Source organism: Rhinichthys klamathensis, unplaced genomic scaffold (genome assembly GCF_029890125.1).
Source record: "Rhinichthys klamathensis goyatoka isolate OS25496 unplaced genomic scaffold, OSU_Roscu_1.1 h1tg000090l_1, whole genome shotgun sequence".
Taxonomy (NCBI): Eukaryota; Metazoa; Chordata; class Actinopteri; order Cypriniformes; family Leuciscidae; genus Rhinichthys; species Rhinichthys klamathensis.
In genome coordinates, this window is record NW_026606629.1 from 706,610 (window position 1) to 724,433 (window position 17,824).

Sequence of the window (17,824 nt, forward strand, 5' to 3'; positions counted from 1 at the left end):
TTCTCATAGGTTTACATTAGATTTCTATAGACCGGAATAATATTTATTGAATTTATACCCAAATGCAGATAAAGATCTTTTGAAGACAGTAAACATGATTGCAATGATATTTGACTTACCTGTGTTCTTTGAGCCATAACAGGTATTTTCATAATAATAGATTATTGTGTTTATAATGTAATGCTAATCGATATAGACTTTATAGATAGCCAATATATACACCCAACCCACTTCTGCCGTGACTGATCAGAATGCGGGAATGGCAGAAGTTGGTTGGGAAAAAAGACGCATTGTATCATGTGCCAGCTAGCTAACATGTCTTTGATTAAACTTTTTTTTTTAAATCCTTTTATTCCAGGTACCGCCATAGCCAGTGCGTTTGAGGGCATGTTTACAGAATGGAGAATCCGGAAAGAAAATGTGCACGTTGTCCTTCGAGACAACGCATGAAATATGGTGAAGGCGATGGAGGAGTGTGGTGTTAAAAGCCTGGGCTGTATGGCTCATCTGGGGCAGTTAGCAGTGCACGATGCAGTACTAAGCCAGCGAAGCGTTGTTGACTCTTTGGCTATAGCGAGAAAAATAGTCGGACATTTTAAAAGCTCCCCCCTTGGTACCTCTCGGCTGAGAGACATCCAGAGAGAGATGGGAATGAAGACCAAGATGCTACAACAGGACGTCCCAACGCGCTGGAACAGTACATTCCTGATGATGACAACTCTCCTGGAACAAAAGCGCGCACTGGTTATGTACGAGGCTTACCACGGACTGCCTGTATCTCTCAACGCAAACCAGTGGAGTCTCATTGAGAAAATGACCACACTCCTGGCACCCTTTGAAGAGTTGACGAGAGAGATTAGCTCGCATACAGCTACAGCTGCTGACGTGATCCCGTCTGTTGTGGCACTCAAGCGTTTTCTGAACAAGACAGCCGAAACCGACAGTGGGGTCAAAACGACCAAGTCTGCACTGCTTGAAGCCATGAACAAGAGATTTGAAACCACTTTCTCCGAGCAACTCTACTACTTGGCAACAATCCTGGACCCCAGATACAAAGATCGCTACTTTGATGCAGATCTCAAGCAAGTGGCAAAAAACAAGCTAGAGAAAGAAGTGGACAAGATGACAGTGTCAGCGACAACCAGCGCCAGTGCCACATTTGGGCCTACACCAGACACAGAAGACACTGAGCCAGAAGAAGGTGAACCACAAGAAAAGAGGATGTGTACACCAAGTGAAGGGCATTCGTTCCTGGACATGTTCGATGAAATTCTGGAGGAAAAGGAGCAGGATGAACAGGCAACAGGTTCAACGAGTGTGCAGGTAGGCTAGGTTACTATACTATTTGAATCAGATAATCTTTTAATAGTCTCTCATTCAAATTAAGTTTTTCACATTTCTTTGTGTGATCAGATCATTTATTATTGACAGTAAAATCTCATGAAAAACTGAATGAACAGTTATTTTATTTCATTTGGTGTCATGAATACAAATGTTGAATAATAATTTCCTGATGATTTGCCAGAGATATATATTTACACTTGTCTATATTTCTTGTAGGTGCATGGTTACCTGAGTGAGCCCACCATCCCCAGAAATGTGAGCCCGCTGCAGTACTGGCAAAGCAACATGACCCGCTTCCCTGCCCTCGCCCCAATGGCACGCAAGTACCTTTCAGCTCCCTGTACAAGCGTGGAAAGTGAACGTCTCTTCTCCGGCGCTTCAAATGTTGTCAGTGAAAAGAGAAATAGGATCGGTACAGAGAGAGCAGAAATGCTCCTGTTTGTTAAGCACAACATTTGTCTGCTTCCAAAGCCCGGGAAGGCCAAGGGTTAGGCCTAACCCTAAAGTACTTGGTAGTTACAGTACTTAGTTACTGTACTTACAGTTCAGAAGACTGCAAAAGCCAGTGTCTGTTCAGTCCAGTTTGTTCTGGCTCCATTTTCACATTTTACCTTTCAATACTTTTGGCTTTGGCCATTTAAGGCCTACTACTGTACTTTAAAGTTTTGAACTGTTGTACAATGTTCACAGAATACAGTAACTTTGTCTCAAGTGAGTTAGATGTTTGAGATTTGAGAATACTCAGGGTTGGCTTATTCATAGTGTGAATTCAGGACTTGTATCCTTTATTAAAAAAAATGTTTATATAAATATTTATTTTTTCTTTTGAAAATCTGATGACATATTTTGCACACAGGTAAAGGTGCCCAATATCAGTCATTTCTGAAAATAAAAAATAAAAATGTGTTTTGGAAAAAAGCTCTTTATTTGATTATCATAAAAATGTGTTTTCTATATAGAGATATCGACATCGGTAAATATCGGTATCGGCCATAACAGCAATATTAATATCGGTTATCGGTATCGGCCAAAATTTTCACATCGGTGCATCCCTAAAAAAAACACTTAATGCGTTGCTCTGATTGGTTGTAGGTCTATCCAATTGAGTGCAGAGTTTTTTTTTTCCTGGTTCGGTTAAGACACGCCTCATAATCAAAGCGCTATGGAGCAGTATCAGACTCACATTCTGACTAGAATATGAGTATGACGAAGTCAGACTAATGACTGGGTGTTAACCACATTTTCTACTGAGTGAGAGAGGAAATACTGCAGTAGATTGACTTAGAATGCCCTATTTTACTGTCATGAGTGAATATTGTAGAAAAAATCCACACTAGTATTAAAGGGGAACTTGGGAACTCTAGCCATTTCTTCGCTGATTTTCACTTTTGTTGTCGCATGTTTTCTAATAGAGCTCCCCCTACAGCTGTGGGGCGTATATTTCACAACACTGTCGTAAAAAAACTCACTTGCGCCACCTTCCTCTCGCTTTCTACCGCTGCTCATGTGCATTTGTTATTATCGGAGCCGGCCAACTTTATCGTGTGGAGCTATGTCTACCGAGGTGGGTAATACATCATACACAGTATCATAGAATTTTGTCGAATTGCCATAAAGCAGTTAGTGTTTCTCACTCGTTCTCGCTTCTCACGAGACTTCCTATCCAACAGTTCAGTTCACTTCAGTTCTGATACATTCATATGAAAACACCCGCAACACCTGTTCAATTTCTCATTAATGCAATTATCTAATCAACCAATCACATGGCAGTTGCTTCAATACATTTAGGGGTGTGGTCCTGGTCAAGAAAATCTCCTGAACTCCAAACTGAATGTCAGAATGGGAAAGAAAGGTGATTTAAGCAATTTTGAGCGTGGCATGGTTGTTGGTGCCAGACGGGATTTTACTGGGATTTTCACACACAATCATTTCTAGGGTTTACAAAGAATGGTGTGAAAAGGGAAAAACATCCAGTATGCGGCAGTCATGTGGGCGAAAATGCCTTGTTGATGCTAGAGGTCAGAGGAGAATGGGCCGACTGATTCAAGCTGATAGAAGAGCAACTTTGACTGAAATAACCACTCGTTACAACCGAGGTTTGCAGCAAAGCATTTGTGAAGCCACAACACGCACAACCTTGAGGCGGATGGGCTACAACAGCAGAAGACCCCAGGAGACCCCAAAGAGGCTACAATTTGCAAGAGCTCACCAAAATTGGACAGTTGAAGACTGGAAAAATGTTGCCTGGTCTGATGAGTCTCGATTTCTGTTGAGACATTCAGATGGTAGAGTCAGAATTTGGCGTAAACAGAATGAGAACATGGATCCATCATGCCTTGTTACCACTGTGCAGGCTGGTGGTGGTGGTGTAATGGTGTGGGGGATGTTTTCTTGGCACACTTTAGGCCCCTTAGTGCCAATTGGGCATCGTTTAAATGCCACAGCCTACCTGAGCATTGTTTCTGACCATGTTCATCCCTTTATGGCCACCATGTACCCATCCTCTGATGGCTACTTCCAGCAGGATAATGCACCATGTCACAAAGCTCGAATCATTTCAAATTGGTTTCTTGAACATGACAATGAGTTCACTGTACTAAAATGGCCCCCACAGTCACCAGATCTCAACCCAATAGACTCGAGCATCTTTGGGTTTTAGCATAGGGTTTTTAGCATATTATGTAAACACAAACTTTTATTTTGGATGTGATTAATCGTTGTCACTAATATATATACACACACGTCGCCTTTTTCGCGTTCAGCATGCTTAGTTGGGGACATTTAATTTAATATTCAACATTATTATTGATCTGCCTGCATTGACACCATTATATGAGAACAGAACTGGACAATGACATCACGGTTTTCTCCAGAGCGGCGCTATATCTATATATATATATATATATCATCCTGGTGACCTATTGGCGGAAGTACCCGGTGTTTGGCGTGTTCGCACCGCAGGAACTAGGAATGATTTTAGTTCTAGGAACTCCTTTTGGAGGAACTAATTTAGCTCCTACTTCAGAGTAGGAACTACCAGTGACATAAGTGTACGCTGATTAGCTTACCGTATGCGAAACACCAGAAGCCGCCATTTTTTAAAAAGCTGTGTAAACACACAGATTATAGCCTAGGCCTATATATTTATTCCACAAACTAACTATGAACATAGAAAACAGTGATAGATGGACCTCTTAACCTTTACGCTAAGGAGAAAATCCAACGCAACTTTGAGGGGACCAAGCCAAACATTATATATTTCTGCTCAGCTAGCAACACTGGACATCAACCACACAGCATACGCTAATACCTTTTCATATACTGTCTACTTTCTATGTATAACAGTTCTATCTAATAACGTATTTGACAGGACTGTTAGGCCCTGTCCACACGGACACGGGTATTTTTATAACCGTGACTTTTTTTACGCGGTTCGGCCGTTCGTCCACACGAAAACGCACTGAAACGAATCGGTTACCTAACGTAACCTCGGTTCTCTCTAGAAGAGGGAACGAGTATTGCGTAAGCTAGCTTACGCTGCGGGGAAAGATTCATCTTTGCTGAGATATTGAAGCCAAAAATTATTTCATAATTTGTATCCATACACAACGCAGTTCCTCTGCGGCAGACCTAGAGCAGGCTAGCTAGCAGCTCATTGGTTCGCTCAGAGAGAACTGCTTAAGCCTATGGGAGAGCGGGGCTGAACCCGCTTCCAATAAGAGGCGCCCGCGCGCTCATTGCGTCATGGCCCGCCAGAATGGGCGTGGCCATGGTGTATATAACAGTCTCTCCCAGGCTTATATGTTGATTTATTTCAGCGTGAAGCGAAACGCTAGTAGCGCAAGCACGGCCGGGAACGCAATACTCGTTCCCTCTTCTAGAGAGAACCGAGGTTACGTTAGGTAACCGATTCGTTCTCTTACGAGAGGTTCTCTCGTATTGCGTAAGCTAGCTTACGCTGCGGGAACACCTGGTCAACGCCGTGCGCGCTATGAATCCACTCATGAATCCCAGGGTGATACCGGGGGATTTTTAACGTGGAGTGAATGTATTATGAGGCCGGCAGAGCGGGCACATGAAGTGTATACATAAGCATGTATGAGGCCGGCAGAGCGGGCACATGAAGTGTATAAGCATTTAAGGAGAGCACAAGGGGCGAACCGGTTGTGTGAGGGACTCCCAGTAATGCAGCTTCTTAGGGAGCTGGTCGTTAGACAGCTAGTAATTTTGCCTGCAAGGCGGGAACTTCCAAGTTGTAAAATCTGACAAAAGTGGACGGGGAGGCCCATCCCGCGGCCACACAAATGTCATGAATGGAAATTCCACAGGACCATGCCCACGATGAGGCCATGCCTCTAGTGGAGTGCGCCCTGATGCCCAGAGGGCAGGGCAGGCATTTAGATGCGTAAGCAGAGGCGATAGCGTCTACTATCCATCTAGACAGTGTCTGTTTAGAGGCGGCCAGACCTTTGGTGCGCCCCCCAAACGACACGAAAAGCTGCTCAGCGCGTCTGAACGCGGCAGCGCGCGTAGTGTACAATCTCAGAGCCCGCACCGGGCAGAGGAGATTGGCGTCGCGCTCACTATCGGATAAAGGCAGAGCCGATAGGGAAATAATCTGAGCCCTGAACGGGGTACCAATCGCCTTCGGGACATAGCCATGTCTAGGTTTGAGAATGACAACAGAATCATTCGGACCAAACTCGAGACACGCGGCGCTGGATGAGAGCGCGTGAAGATCCCCCACGCGTTTTACTGAGGACAGAGCCGTCAGAAAAACGGTTTTGAGCGAGAGGTATTTTAGGTCCACAGACTCGAGCGGTTCGAACGGGGGTGCTTTCATAGCTTCGAGAACTATAGAAAGATCCCAGATAGGAACCGAAGGGGGGCGCGGAGGGTTCATCCTCTTAGCTCCCCTGAGGAAGCGGATGACTAACTCGTCTTTGCCCAGGGACTGAGCGCGTCGGGGTTCAGAGAACGCCGCGACGGCTGCCACGTAAACCTTGAGAGTGGAGGGGGACCTGCCCTTGTCCAGCATCTCTTGAAGGAAAACAAGCAAAGACGGCACCTCGCATGACCGTGGGTCCAGATGTTTGTCGGTGCACCATTTTGAGAACACAGACCATTTAGACGCATAGAGCCTTCTCGTGGAAGGTGCTCTAGCCTGTATGATAGTGTTTCTTACTCCTTCTGGCAAATCAACGAATAGTCGTTGATCACCCATGCATGTAGCGCCCAGCGCCGTGGATGGGGGTGCCAGATCGTGCCGCGAACCTGAGAGAGGAGATCTGCTCTGACTGGGATGGGCCACGGGGCTGTCTGCGACAGCTGAGTGAGCTCCGGAACCCACTCACCCAACTCACCCAACGCGGGGCTATGAGGAGCACAGAGTGGCGTGTGTCCCTGATCCTCTGAATTACCTGTGGTAGCAGAGCGATCGGAGGGAATGCATAGAGCGGGCGGCGAGGCCATTCCTGGGCTAGCGCGTCCTCGCTCCTTGAGAAAAATATTGGGCAGTGAGCGTTCTCTTCTGACGCGAAGAGGTCCACCTCTGCTCTGCCGAATAGCCGCCACAGTATTTGGACCGTTTGTGTGTTCAGGGACCATTCTCCTGAGGAGATGAGGTTCCTGGACAGAATGTCTGGGCCGTCGTTCAGATGGCCCGGCACATGCGTCGCTCTGAGCGAGAGCAGGCGGCTCTGAGACCAAACTAAAATGCGGTGTGTCAGTAGGAAGAGATTCCTGGACCTGACACCGCCCTGACGGTTGAGATAGGAGACCACAGCCATGTTGTCCGAACGGATCAGGACGTCGTGTCCCCGAATGAGCGGGAGGAAGCGCGAAAGCGCGTTCTCGACCGCAAGCATTTCCAGACAGTTTATGTGTAAGGGGCTTTCCTGTGTCGACCAATGGCCGAAGGACGGTGAGCCCTCGCAGACTGCACCCCAACCCGTGTTGGATGCATCTGTCGAGATGACTTTTCGGCGAGAAAAGGTCCCCATCGTGACGCCCTGTCGAAACCATTCTGCTACTGTCCATGGCTGCAGCGCCGTGAGACATGTCTGCGTAACTCTGATCAGCTGGCGGCCCGTGTTCCACGCGCGATGGGGTACACGGCTGTTTAACCAAAGCTGAAGCGGACGCATGTGCAGAAGGCCCAGCTGAAGCACAGCGGAGGCTGAGGCCATGTAACCCAGCATCCTCTGAAAAGTTTTCAGAGGTGAGCGGGTGCCCATCTGAAACGAGGCGGCCAGTCGCTGTACACTGCGCGCGCGCTGTGTAGACAGGTGAGCCGTCATCGTGACCGAGTTCAAATCTATTCCTAGAAAGGAAATCGATTGACTGGGTTGAAGGGAGCTCTTTTTCCAGTTGACAGAGAGGCCCAGCGTTTTCAGATGGTCGAGGAGAACTGCGCGGTGCGACAGAAGCTCCGTCTGTGATTGGGCCAAAATCAGCCAGTCGTCCAGATAATTCAATATGCGCAGCCCCTGGCTCCGCAGGGGGGCGAGCGCCGTATCCATGCACTTCGTAAATGTGCGGGGCGCCAGAGATAAGCCGAACGGGAGAACGGCGTATTGATAAACATGACCCTCGAAGGCGAAACGTAAGAATGGCCTGTGACGGGGATTTATCTGGATCTGAAAATAGGCGTCTTTCAGGTCTAGAGAGATGAACCAGTCCCCCTGGCGCACCTGCGCGAGGAGTTTCCTGGTAGTGAGCATCTTGAACGGTCTCTTCATGAGCACTTTGTTCAAAGACCTGAGATCTAAAATCGGTCTGAGGCCGCCGTCTTTCTTGGGAACCAGAAAATAACGGCCGTAAAACCCCGACTCGGTCATAGATGGTGGGACTCTCTCTATGGCGCCCTTTTGCAACAGCGTCGCAATTTCTGAGCGGAGCGTGCCGGCGGCCAGCGGGCTGACAGTAGATTCGAGCCCCGCGCGCGCACGAGGCGGGCGGCGGCGAAACTGTAGCAGATAGCCGTCCTTTATAATGCTTAGCACCCACGGGGAAATGCCTGGAATGGCTTCCCACGCTTTGGAGCATGCGGCTAGTGGCCGAATGGCTATATCGCCCTGATTGCTGCACATAGCGGGCTGGACACAGTGTGTGGGCGCGCTTTGAATGTGTGTGGCAACGGGATTTGCACTCAGAGAGGAGTCTATGGGCCGTGAAACAGAGCGAGCAGAGAGGGGCACGCGCACAAGCTCGTGGGCGTGTTTATGTTCTCTGATATTAGAGCGGGCTGTGCCCGTTTCATGTGATGGGGCTCTGATAGAGACACGGGGTATGTTATGCTTGTGTGTATGGGTGAGCACATGATTGTGGGCACATTTTCTACACAACTGGCAAATTTTCTCTTTTTGAGATTTCTCTGGGTAGCCGTAAAAACGGCTTTTTGTCGCTCGCAAGCGGGCTGGGACACCGGCTTGTTTGTGGCGGTCAACACTACAGCAGTCGGCGAAATAACGGGGACTGACAGAGGGCGAAGCTTTGACGGCGGTCTGGCCGCAGCGGGAGAGCACCGTCGTTTTCTTGACTTTGCTAGGCAGACTTCTGATGATCAGGCTTCAGCGTGATCTTAGGTCGCGGGCCTCGTGGGGGCGGCGGTCTGCGGCGGCTGTCAGAGCGAGCGCGAGGGCGGCCGCCCTGTCTGCGCTGGGCTGTTTGAGTCTGCGGAGGGGGGCGCTGTGGTGGAGCTCTGGCAGGAGGCTCGCGAGAGCGGCCCGCGGAAGAGCTAGCGCGGCGGGGCAGAAACAAATTCATCGCCTGAGTAGCTTTCTGGACCTCAGAAAAGCGATCGACGATTCCCGTGACAGCAGATCCAAAAAGGCCCGTCGGGGAGAGGGGCGCGCTAAGAAACGCGGCGCGCTCAGAATCTCCCATGTCGGCGAGCGTGAGCCATAAGTGTCTCTCGGCAACACAAAGGCTGGCCATGCATCTCCCCAGAGCTTGTGCGGCGGCTTTAGTGGCGCGAAGGGCGAGGTCCGTAGCACTTCTCAGATCCGTGACAGCGGGGGAGGGGTTTCTACCGCCTTCGGCCCACTCACGGAGAATATCGCTCTGTAATACTTGGAGGACAGACATCGAATGTAGCGCTGCGGCGGCCTGACCGGCGGCGGCGTAGGCGCGAGCATGAAAGCTCGAGGTCGCTCTGCAAGCTTTCGAAGGAAGCGTGGGGGAAGAGCGCCATCTAGCAGAGGGCGGGCAGAGGTGTGCGGCGACCAAGTCCTCGACGGGCGGCATGGCTGAGTAACCTTTTTCGGCGGCTCCGTCCACCGAGCGCAGCGAGGCGGATATATCAGAGCGGTTTCTAGCCGAGAGCGGGGCATTCCAGGACTTCGTCAGCTCTGCGTGAAGTTCAGGCAGGAATGGAGCGGCCCGGTTGCACGCGGGGGTCGAGCGCCGATGAAAAAAGCTGCCGTCCATCCGGTTCGGGACCTGCTCGGGTGGAGCAGGCCCCGAAGGCTCACTCGAGACCGAGGCGTTCGACGGCCTGTGAGAGGAGGCGCATTAGTTCCTCCTCTATCCCGGCGCGGATCCCCGCCGATTCTCTCGTGGATCCGAGAGATGACCATTCTTCACTGTCAGAAGCGAGCAGTGAACAGGAGTCCTTCTCCTCCGCGGCGTCATCGGAAGCGACAGAGCGGCCACTCGGCGGCAACTGTATGTCCGGCAGGGGCGGGGAGGGAGAGCGGGAAGCGGGAGGCGGCGACGGCGGCCCGCATTGTTCCGCTGGGGGCTCCGGCGGCCTCTGGGAGCGGCGTTTTTTCTTACGCGGCGAAGAGGAAGGCGGCGCGGGAGCGGATTTTGCTGCCAGAAGTCGTGCCCGCAGGGACGACAACGGCAGGCTCTCACAGAAGTCGCATCCTCCATCCGCGAGGGCGAGTTCTGCGTGCTCGAGTCCCAGGCAGAGAGCGCAGATGACATGGCGGTCTCCGTCCTCGAGACGAGCGCGGCAAGAGCCGCAGGAAAAACGAGACATCTTTAAAAAGACGCTCGGCTCTTTTAGATATAATAGAGAAGGATACAGTCGTCGGATGGCGCTAGCTTGCAGGGCGGCTGAAGGTGGCGAAGACGGCCGGCTTCTTCAGGGTCCGGGAGCTCGCTAGAGTGATGCCTTCTCGACGGCGACGGCTTTTCTCAGGACAGCAGAAGCGTGCAGCTTGCTGAAGATGAAATGAAACAACATATAAGCCTGGGAGAGACTGTTATATACACCATGGCCACGCCCATTCTGGCGGGCCATGACGCAATGAGCGCGCGGGCGCCTCTCATTGGAAGCGGGTTCAGCCCCGCTCTCCCATAGGCTTAAGCAGTTCTCTCTGAGCGAACCAATGAGCTGCTAGCTAGCCTGCTCTAGGTCTGCCGCAGAGGAACTGCGTTGTGTATGGATACAAATTATGAAATAATTTTTGGCTTCAATATCTCAGCAAAGATGAATCTTTCCCCGCAGCGTAAGCTAGCTTACGCAATACGAGAGAACCTCTCGTAAGAGAACCGAACATTTTTGAAAACCCCTGCCAGGGTGAGGATTTTCAGAAACGCCGGTTACAGTGTTGCCGTGTAGACAGTGAAACCGGGGTTTTTGCCTTGCGACGTCAGAGTGTGCGCCGTTATCCGCTGTGTTTGACGTCAGATTTGCACTTCTGATTGGCCAACGTGGCTTTACGGTTAAGGTTTATATCGCCGCCTGCTGGCGTGGCATGCTCTTGACCGCGCTTGATAGCGTGTTTTTGCGTTTTCATGTAGACGGAGACCGAGCATGTGTGGACGGGATTTTTTTTTAAAACGCTGTAGGAAAAACTCCGGTTATAAAAATACCCGTGTCCGTGGGGACAAGGCCTTAGACAGATCGTCGAGCACTGTGTGCTCAGGCTCTGGCGTTCTCAGCGCCGTCAAAATAAAGGTCCCAACATCAACCGCAGTTCACATCATGCACTTCAGAGTTCCTACTAGCGGTGCGAATGCAACCAGGAAAATGTTCCTAAGGGAACCATTAGTTCTCGAGGAACCACCCTGGTGGCTAGTTCCTAGAACTAAGTTCCTAGAACTACCTGGTGCGAAAGCCCCTATAGTAACCTTTAACTATGACAACTAACTACAGTTAACAATACCTTAGTAACATATTGGTGGTGGTGACAGTTTTGTCAACTAGCCTGAAACTACACTGTAAAAAGTGATCAGTTGATTTAACTGCCTTAAGTACATAAATTAAATGAAAAAAAATAAGTTGTGGAATTGACAAGTTGACATAACTTATTTTTTTTTCAATTACACATTTAAAGAGAAATGTGAGGAGACCCTTTGCCTTAAAATGATTAAGTCAACTGATCACCTTTTACAGTGTAGTGTAATATAATGTAGTGTAAAATTATGAAAACTATTCGGCTATTAAGCAAAATATTTTTTTTTAATCCCAAAATGTCTATATTCATTACCGTTTTTGTTTCCTCTTTAATCTTTTCCGCCTTTGAATGGCCATAGGGGTTTAGTTTTGAATGTTGCATGTGACATTGTCACGCAGCAGACATGCATTTTCTTTTCTGAAGCAATGAAGCAGTCTCCATTGTGTGGGTGTTTTTCTCAACAAAAAAAAAAAAGAAAAAAAAACGAGAACAGCGGAGCTGCAATCAGGTTGAGGTAATTAGAAAAGGCAGCAGGGTGAAGAACTTCAGCACTACTCATTTGCAGATTTAATCAGTCATAAGTCATTACATCCTAATGTACACAGAGAATATCAAGCAAATATAATTACCGCACAACAGCCGCAGTAACCTAAACCCGCTAAACAATGAAATCACTTAACTAGCACAAGGTTATTTCAGAAGGAAAGCATAAGTATCAGACGTGGACCAGACCAAATCTCAGTTCTCAAGTGTTAAAGACCAAAGCTTTTGCTGGCTATTTGAACACAATTTCCCCTCCCATTCAGTTGTGAGACATTTGTTGAGGCGTTTTTACCACTAGTATTCTTCCACAGTCTGATACACAGTCAACTGATGACCGCTTTGTCGTCAACTCGCTGGGTATTTTAAAAAAGGTAAGAACCTATAAGATGTTGGTTCATTTTGGAACACAAATATACTTAAAGGGATAGTTCACTTTGAAATAAATTTTTGATATGTTTTAGCTTACCTCAAGGGCATCCAAGATGTAGGTGTCTTTGTTTCCGCAGTAGTTTCAATTTTGATATTTTTAGGTCAAACCGTTCTTGTCTGTCAGTCATATAATGCAGGTCTATGGTCACCACCTCAAAGAGCATGCACAGAGAAGTCCAAATTAAACATGATTTAATGACTCGTAAATGTAAGTACACATTGATGGCCTAAGACACGAAACGAGCGGTTTGTGTGAGAAAACGAACAGTATTTATATCGTTTTTACCTCTTGTAAACACAGCCACGTCCAAGTGATTTGAGGGCGCGGGCGCTTCGGTCTGTGCGTTACAGAGGGTGCAAAAATATATAAACATTGAGAAAAATCGCGAAATGGACAACTTTAAAGGCGATTTTTGGACATTTGTTTATTATATCGCAATCGCATATCGCAATATTGACCTCATTAATCACAATATGACATTTTCCCCAAATCGTGCAGCCCTAATGATAATACAAATATAAATATATTTTGAATTTTGCCTGTTGGTTATTTGTAGGCTTTGTAGGATTCTGATACCTCCTTGTTGCTTATCTATTGTCTCTGCTTCAGCTCTCTGTATGATACTATGCTGATTTCTTTTCCCATTTTATGTAACGTGGCAGCCACATTTGTCATCATGCTCTTAGATCTTCTGATAAATGGAGTGTCAATGTTTGTCTATTGAGTCGAAGTCTGGCTGCTCAGTTGATGAAAATTTAGTTTTATGCTCAACATTGTCTGTCTGTCTGTTAGTTTATCTATCTGTCTGTCATCCAAACGTCTGTCTGAATGTCAGTCTGTCGGTCTAAATGTCTGTCTGTACTGTAAAAAGTGCTATATAAATGAAGGTGACTTGACTTGAAAGTAAGACAGACAGTCTGTCAAGTTAAGTCACCTTCATTTATACAGTGCTTTTTACAATACAGATTGTTTCAAAGCAGCTTTACAGTGAACGGAACAGAGATTGTTTTGGCTGTACAGCAGATATAGAAGAAAGTCATTGTCCAGTTTAAGTAAGTTTCCGTTGTAAAACGGAAAACTTTTAATGCAATATGTTTCAAAGTGCAAGTTTTTGAAAACGATACCGTTATCATCTCCGTGTAAACTTCAAAACCTTGAATCTGTGAAAACAGTCACGGCATGCACAATGCATATTACTTCTGTCTAAATGTCTATCTAAATATCTGTATATCTGTTCGTCTAAATGTCTGTCTATCTGTCTGTCTAAATATGTTGGTCTGTCTGTCTAAATATCTGTCTGTCTGTCTGTCCGTCTAAATATCTGTCTGTCTGTCCATCTAAATAAGTTGGTCTGTCTGTACGTCCGTCTGTCTGTCACAAATGTGTAATTGGTCATGATATCTTATTGCATTAGCCAAAAATTCTAAACTGCTACATCCAGGTTGATCTCACGGGAAAATGAAACTGTTACGAGGTGGCGATTTCATATGAATTTGTTCGATGTGAATTGTACAAAAACGTATTATTGAAAGAAAAAAAAGTAAGCATGAAGGTCATGCTTAGACACATACATATACCTATATATATATATATATATATAAATAAATAAATTAATTAATTAGATCAGGGAAGGAGGCAGCGGGAACCCGCAAGCAAAAGTTAAATTAAATAAAACAAAAGCGGAAGCCACCTCATGACCAACTGCAGCATAAACATAAACAAAACCACAGCATGGCTTGACTTGATTGCATGTTAGAGGTTGTATCTGGGTCACGTCAATCTAAAAAAAAAAAAAAAAAAAAAGGGTCGCTCTTAAAGTAATTTTGAAAACCACTGTCCTAGATGGTACTAAACACAATAGGCTAAAGTGATAGGGGACAAACACATTGAACACATATAAAAGCAAAGAACTCTGACCTGAAAACTATTAAAAGGCAACAGTGTTCAACTGACCCCACTTACAATCTATACAACATAAAACACAAATCATTGATCAAGAACTGCAAGATGCAATGACGGTCAATAAGCCACATGTGTGATTTGGCCTGGCGGACAATATAGCCAGCATGTGTCATGTTTCATTTTAAAAATGAACTCCAACTGCAACCCTAGCATCTACTGCCAGTGTTTTCATTATGCAGGTCATACGGTCTTGTCTCTCCTCTGAGAACCGGTGTTAAATAATGGCCTGGCATCCGGATAACTCAAGATCCAAGATCCATGTTAATGCAAGTTGTGTTTTTGTACTTGTGAAACCGGTACTGAAATTGGTGTAGGATTTACTTTGAAACTATATTTACTCAGAAATTGCTAAATTTCCAAATGACAAAGACATGGCAAGTAACATTGAATTAAACATAACATTTTTAAGTTGAAAGACTATCTGTCTGAAAACGTAATCAAATTAGCTTTGTTTTATTTACAACTTCGAAAATATTACAGTGAGGTCATTTTAACTACACCATGAATACTGTAAAAGCAACGCCTCATTTTATTCTGATGTTTCTTAGTGTATTTTAGTAGCTGAACTCTAAACTTAACATTATGCACAAAACTAAAGTAATTGAGACTTGACTGATTAACCAGATTTTCCATCTGACATTCCACCAATCAAAAAAATAATAATCCAAAAAATTCCTTGAACTAAATAGTTCTATAACAATAGATTAATTTTAATTAGTCTCTCATAGATCTGCACTGTTGGTGTGTTTTAGCACAACATAGGCTATGTGTCTGCCGGGTCGTCTTGTTGTTCTGCTAGCTAGTTTAAAACTGCACACATAGTCTCTAGACACTATTTCCCATCATAGGCATTTTTTCTATACTCCAGAAAATGTCCCATTGTTCTCGGATTGATTCTGTCACACTGCTTGTTGTTGTCATGCTGGAAAATCTCCCAAATACACCCACTAAGGCACATAGTCACCCACACACAAACTTGTACATATATACTTGCAGAAACCTAATTTATGTAATTATACGAAATTTATTAATAATAACTTTACTACTTTTTTTTTTTTCAATGCCAGGGGATGAAGACTAAAGAGGCAGGCAACATATCTTTTGCCTCCCAAAAAAAAATGTATATGTATATGTATATATATATATATATATATATATAGATAGAGAGAGAGAGAGAGAGAGAGAGAGAGAGAGAGAGAGAGAGAGAGAGAGAGAGAGAGAGAGAGAGAGAGAGAGAGAGAGAGAGAGAGAGAGAGAGAGAGAGAGAGAGAGAGAGAGAGAGAGAGGATAAAAATATTAATAAACACTATTACAGTAGGCTTAGGCTACATGATAACAGTGAAATGGACCAATTTGAACTGCTAATAAACTGCTAATAAAAAGGTAAACAATTCACCTTCTCAGAAGAAATTAACTTGAATTACAAATCTGTGAGTGTATGTAGTTAACACATTTTAAAAGCTACCATCATCACCATCCACCATCAGTAGCTACACTACAGTTTAGAGGATTTGTTAAATATAATGTGACTAATAATAATAATAATAGCCAAACAAAGAATTAACGAAAATACTTGATGAAACATTCGAAAGCATTTTAATATTTTTTTTTAATATACATACAGCATTGGTTCCTTGTTGATAGCACATCAGTCTTTCACCAAGAAACCATGTAAACATCAAATTGAACTGGAACATGAATTTCTGTTTAAGAAACAACCAACACTTTGCATCATTCCAAAGGCAGCACACAACACTGCCTTGAAGATTTTAATTAAACCCCATTTATGGCAATCCTCACAATTGGTTTTTACTGTTTTTTGAGGACATTTTCAATTTCAAAGCACACCATATTCATGCAACTAACAAGACTGAAATCTTGAAATGAGTCTATTCATTTACAACTCCCATCCCTACCACATGTTCTCTCAAGCCTGCTCACCTGGCAGACAAAGAGCTCTTGGATGTCTCGTAGATACCATCAGCACTGCACTTCAGGGCTGCCTTAAGGTATTTAATTGAACTTCAGCAAGCACAGCAAATGAAGCGCCAGTGAACACAGAAGGGCAGGGTTATGGAGCGCATTGAACTCAACACTGCGTGTGTTTTGAACGCCAGCACAGGGTTTACAAGCAAAAGCACTCAGATGTTGTGCAGCCATCACTGCAGAACTGCACAGCTGGATCACGCGCTCAAATCATTTCATATCGCGTCCGTTTCTTACATCGTCTCCACAGAGGCGACGGAGCAACGTGTAGTAAGTGACTGCGAGCGTGAATGTGGCTCAATGAAAAACAAACACGCAAAAAAAAAATACGCATGTACTCATAGTATCCCGCAATTTGAGGCTTATTAAATATTGCGTTCGCAAAACGCTGCTATTATAAAGGGCTCGTGCGCGAACGGCTTACCTGAGAAATCAGCCCGCGTTCATTGTTCTGTTAATGGGGTAATATATTCCTCTCGGTCCCTTCCAGTCGATATTGTTTGCGTGCTTTGATAAAGAGAGAGCTGGAGACGTGGTGCGTGATCGGTAGTGATGCTCCAGCGGTAACGGGCGACCGTGTAGTCGGTGGCTTTGATTCCTCCGGCTCTCGGTGTTATCATCAGATGAGTTTAGTGTGGAGGGGGCGGAGCCTCTGAGCTGATTCTATACACACAGCGCTTGATTGACAGGTAGGGGGCTAGCGGCGCTCTAACCATCTCAGCCGATTTACCCACTAGCTTTCAGTAAGAATATCCTAAAATGATAAATAGACTATAGTGGCCATAAGGTTGGTGTGTAGAGCTTCCCTTAGTAACATAGTGTTTAGCCCATGCAGCACGACTGTTATTTTACTATTTTAAAGTCCCCCTGTTGTGAAAATCAAATTTGTTTATATTTCTAAGTGGTGTTTTTGATATGCTTTAAGACTAATCATATGCTAGTATTTTCTCCTTTAAACTGCAGCTTGAACAAAAAAACGTGGTTTGAAATCGATGTTTCTGACGTCACAAACTACCTTGTAACCAATCACATCAACATGTGATAGTCAACGAGTTGATCTCTGAGCTGGTGCGAGTGAGTGGAAGCGGGGCTAATTTGCATATTCATAGAACCGCGTAGGCTATATTAAATTAGGAAAGGTTGTATTCAAAATATTTTAAGGCATTAAGACATTTGTTTTGTTGTGCTTTAAAGAAGTACTGTTGAAATACTGAAGTAGAAGTACTTTTGTAGATTGCAACCAGGTTTGTTGATAAGGGAAGGAGACAGGATCCGTCGAACATTAAACATAAATTGGTAACACTTTAGAATAATGGTCCGTCATTAATAAGTAAGGAAGTAATGGACTAATGAGTAGTTCTATAACACTTCAGCTACTACTATTATCTAATATGGAAACAATATTAACTAATCAGTAAGTAATATTGAA

At 45.3% G+C, this 17,824-nt stretch overlaps 2 protein-coding genes across 3 annotated transcripts in view; one reads left to right on the forward strand and one right to left on the reverse strand.

Annotated features, from left to right (window-relative positions):
* The window catches only part of st6gal2a (ST6 beta-galactosamide alpha-2,6-sialyltranferase 2a), a 99,360-nt gene extending 82,352 nt beyond the window's left edge, over positions 1-17,008 (reverse strand). The window contains exon 1 of one of the 2 annotated variants that reach the window (XM_056251776.1): positions 16,820-17,008. The gene's annotated coding sequence lies outside the window, so the exon portion shown is untranslated. Of the gene's footprint in view, positions 1-16,350; positions 16,372-16,819 lie in introns of those variants that run through there. The other variant, XM_056251778.1, reaches the window with a different exon arrangement.
* On the forward strand, positions 477-1,963 carry LOC130085823 (zinc finger BED domain-containing protein 4-like). The gene is made up of 2 exons (XM_056251783.1): positions 477-1,323; positions 1,561-1,963. The coding sequence occupies exons 1-2, from the start codon at positions 499-501 to the stop codon at positions 1,834-1,836; spliced, it is 1,101 nt and encodes a 366-aa protein (XP_056107758.1). The 5' UTR covers positions 477-498; the 3' UTR covers positions 1,837-1,963.
* Positions 17,009-17,824: the final 816 nt, after the last annotated feature.

Bases quoted from the DNA above. Each gene is read 5' to 3' on its own strand.
- LOC130085823 (XM_056251783.1), top strand. From the start codon at position 499: ATGGCTCATCTGGGGCAGTTAGCAGTGCACGATGCAGTACTAAGCCAG. The intron at 1,324-1,560 runs GTAGGCTAGGTT...TATTTCTTGTAG, and splicing joins CAGGTTCAACGAGTGTGCAG to GTGCATGGTTACCTGAGTGA.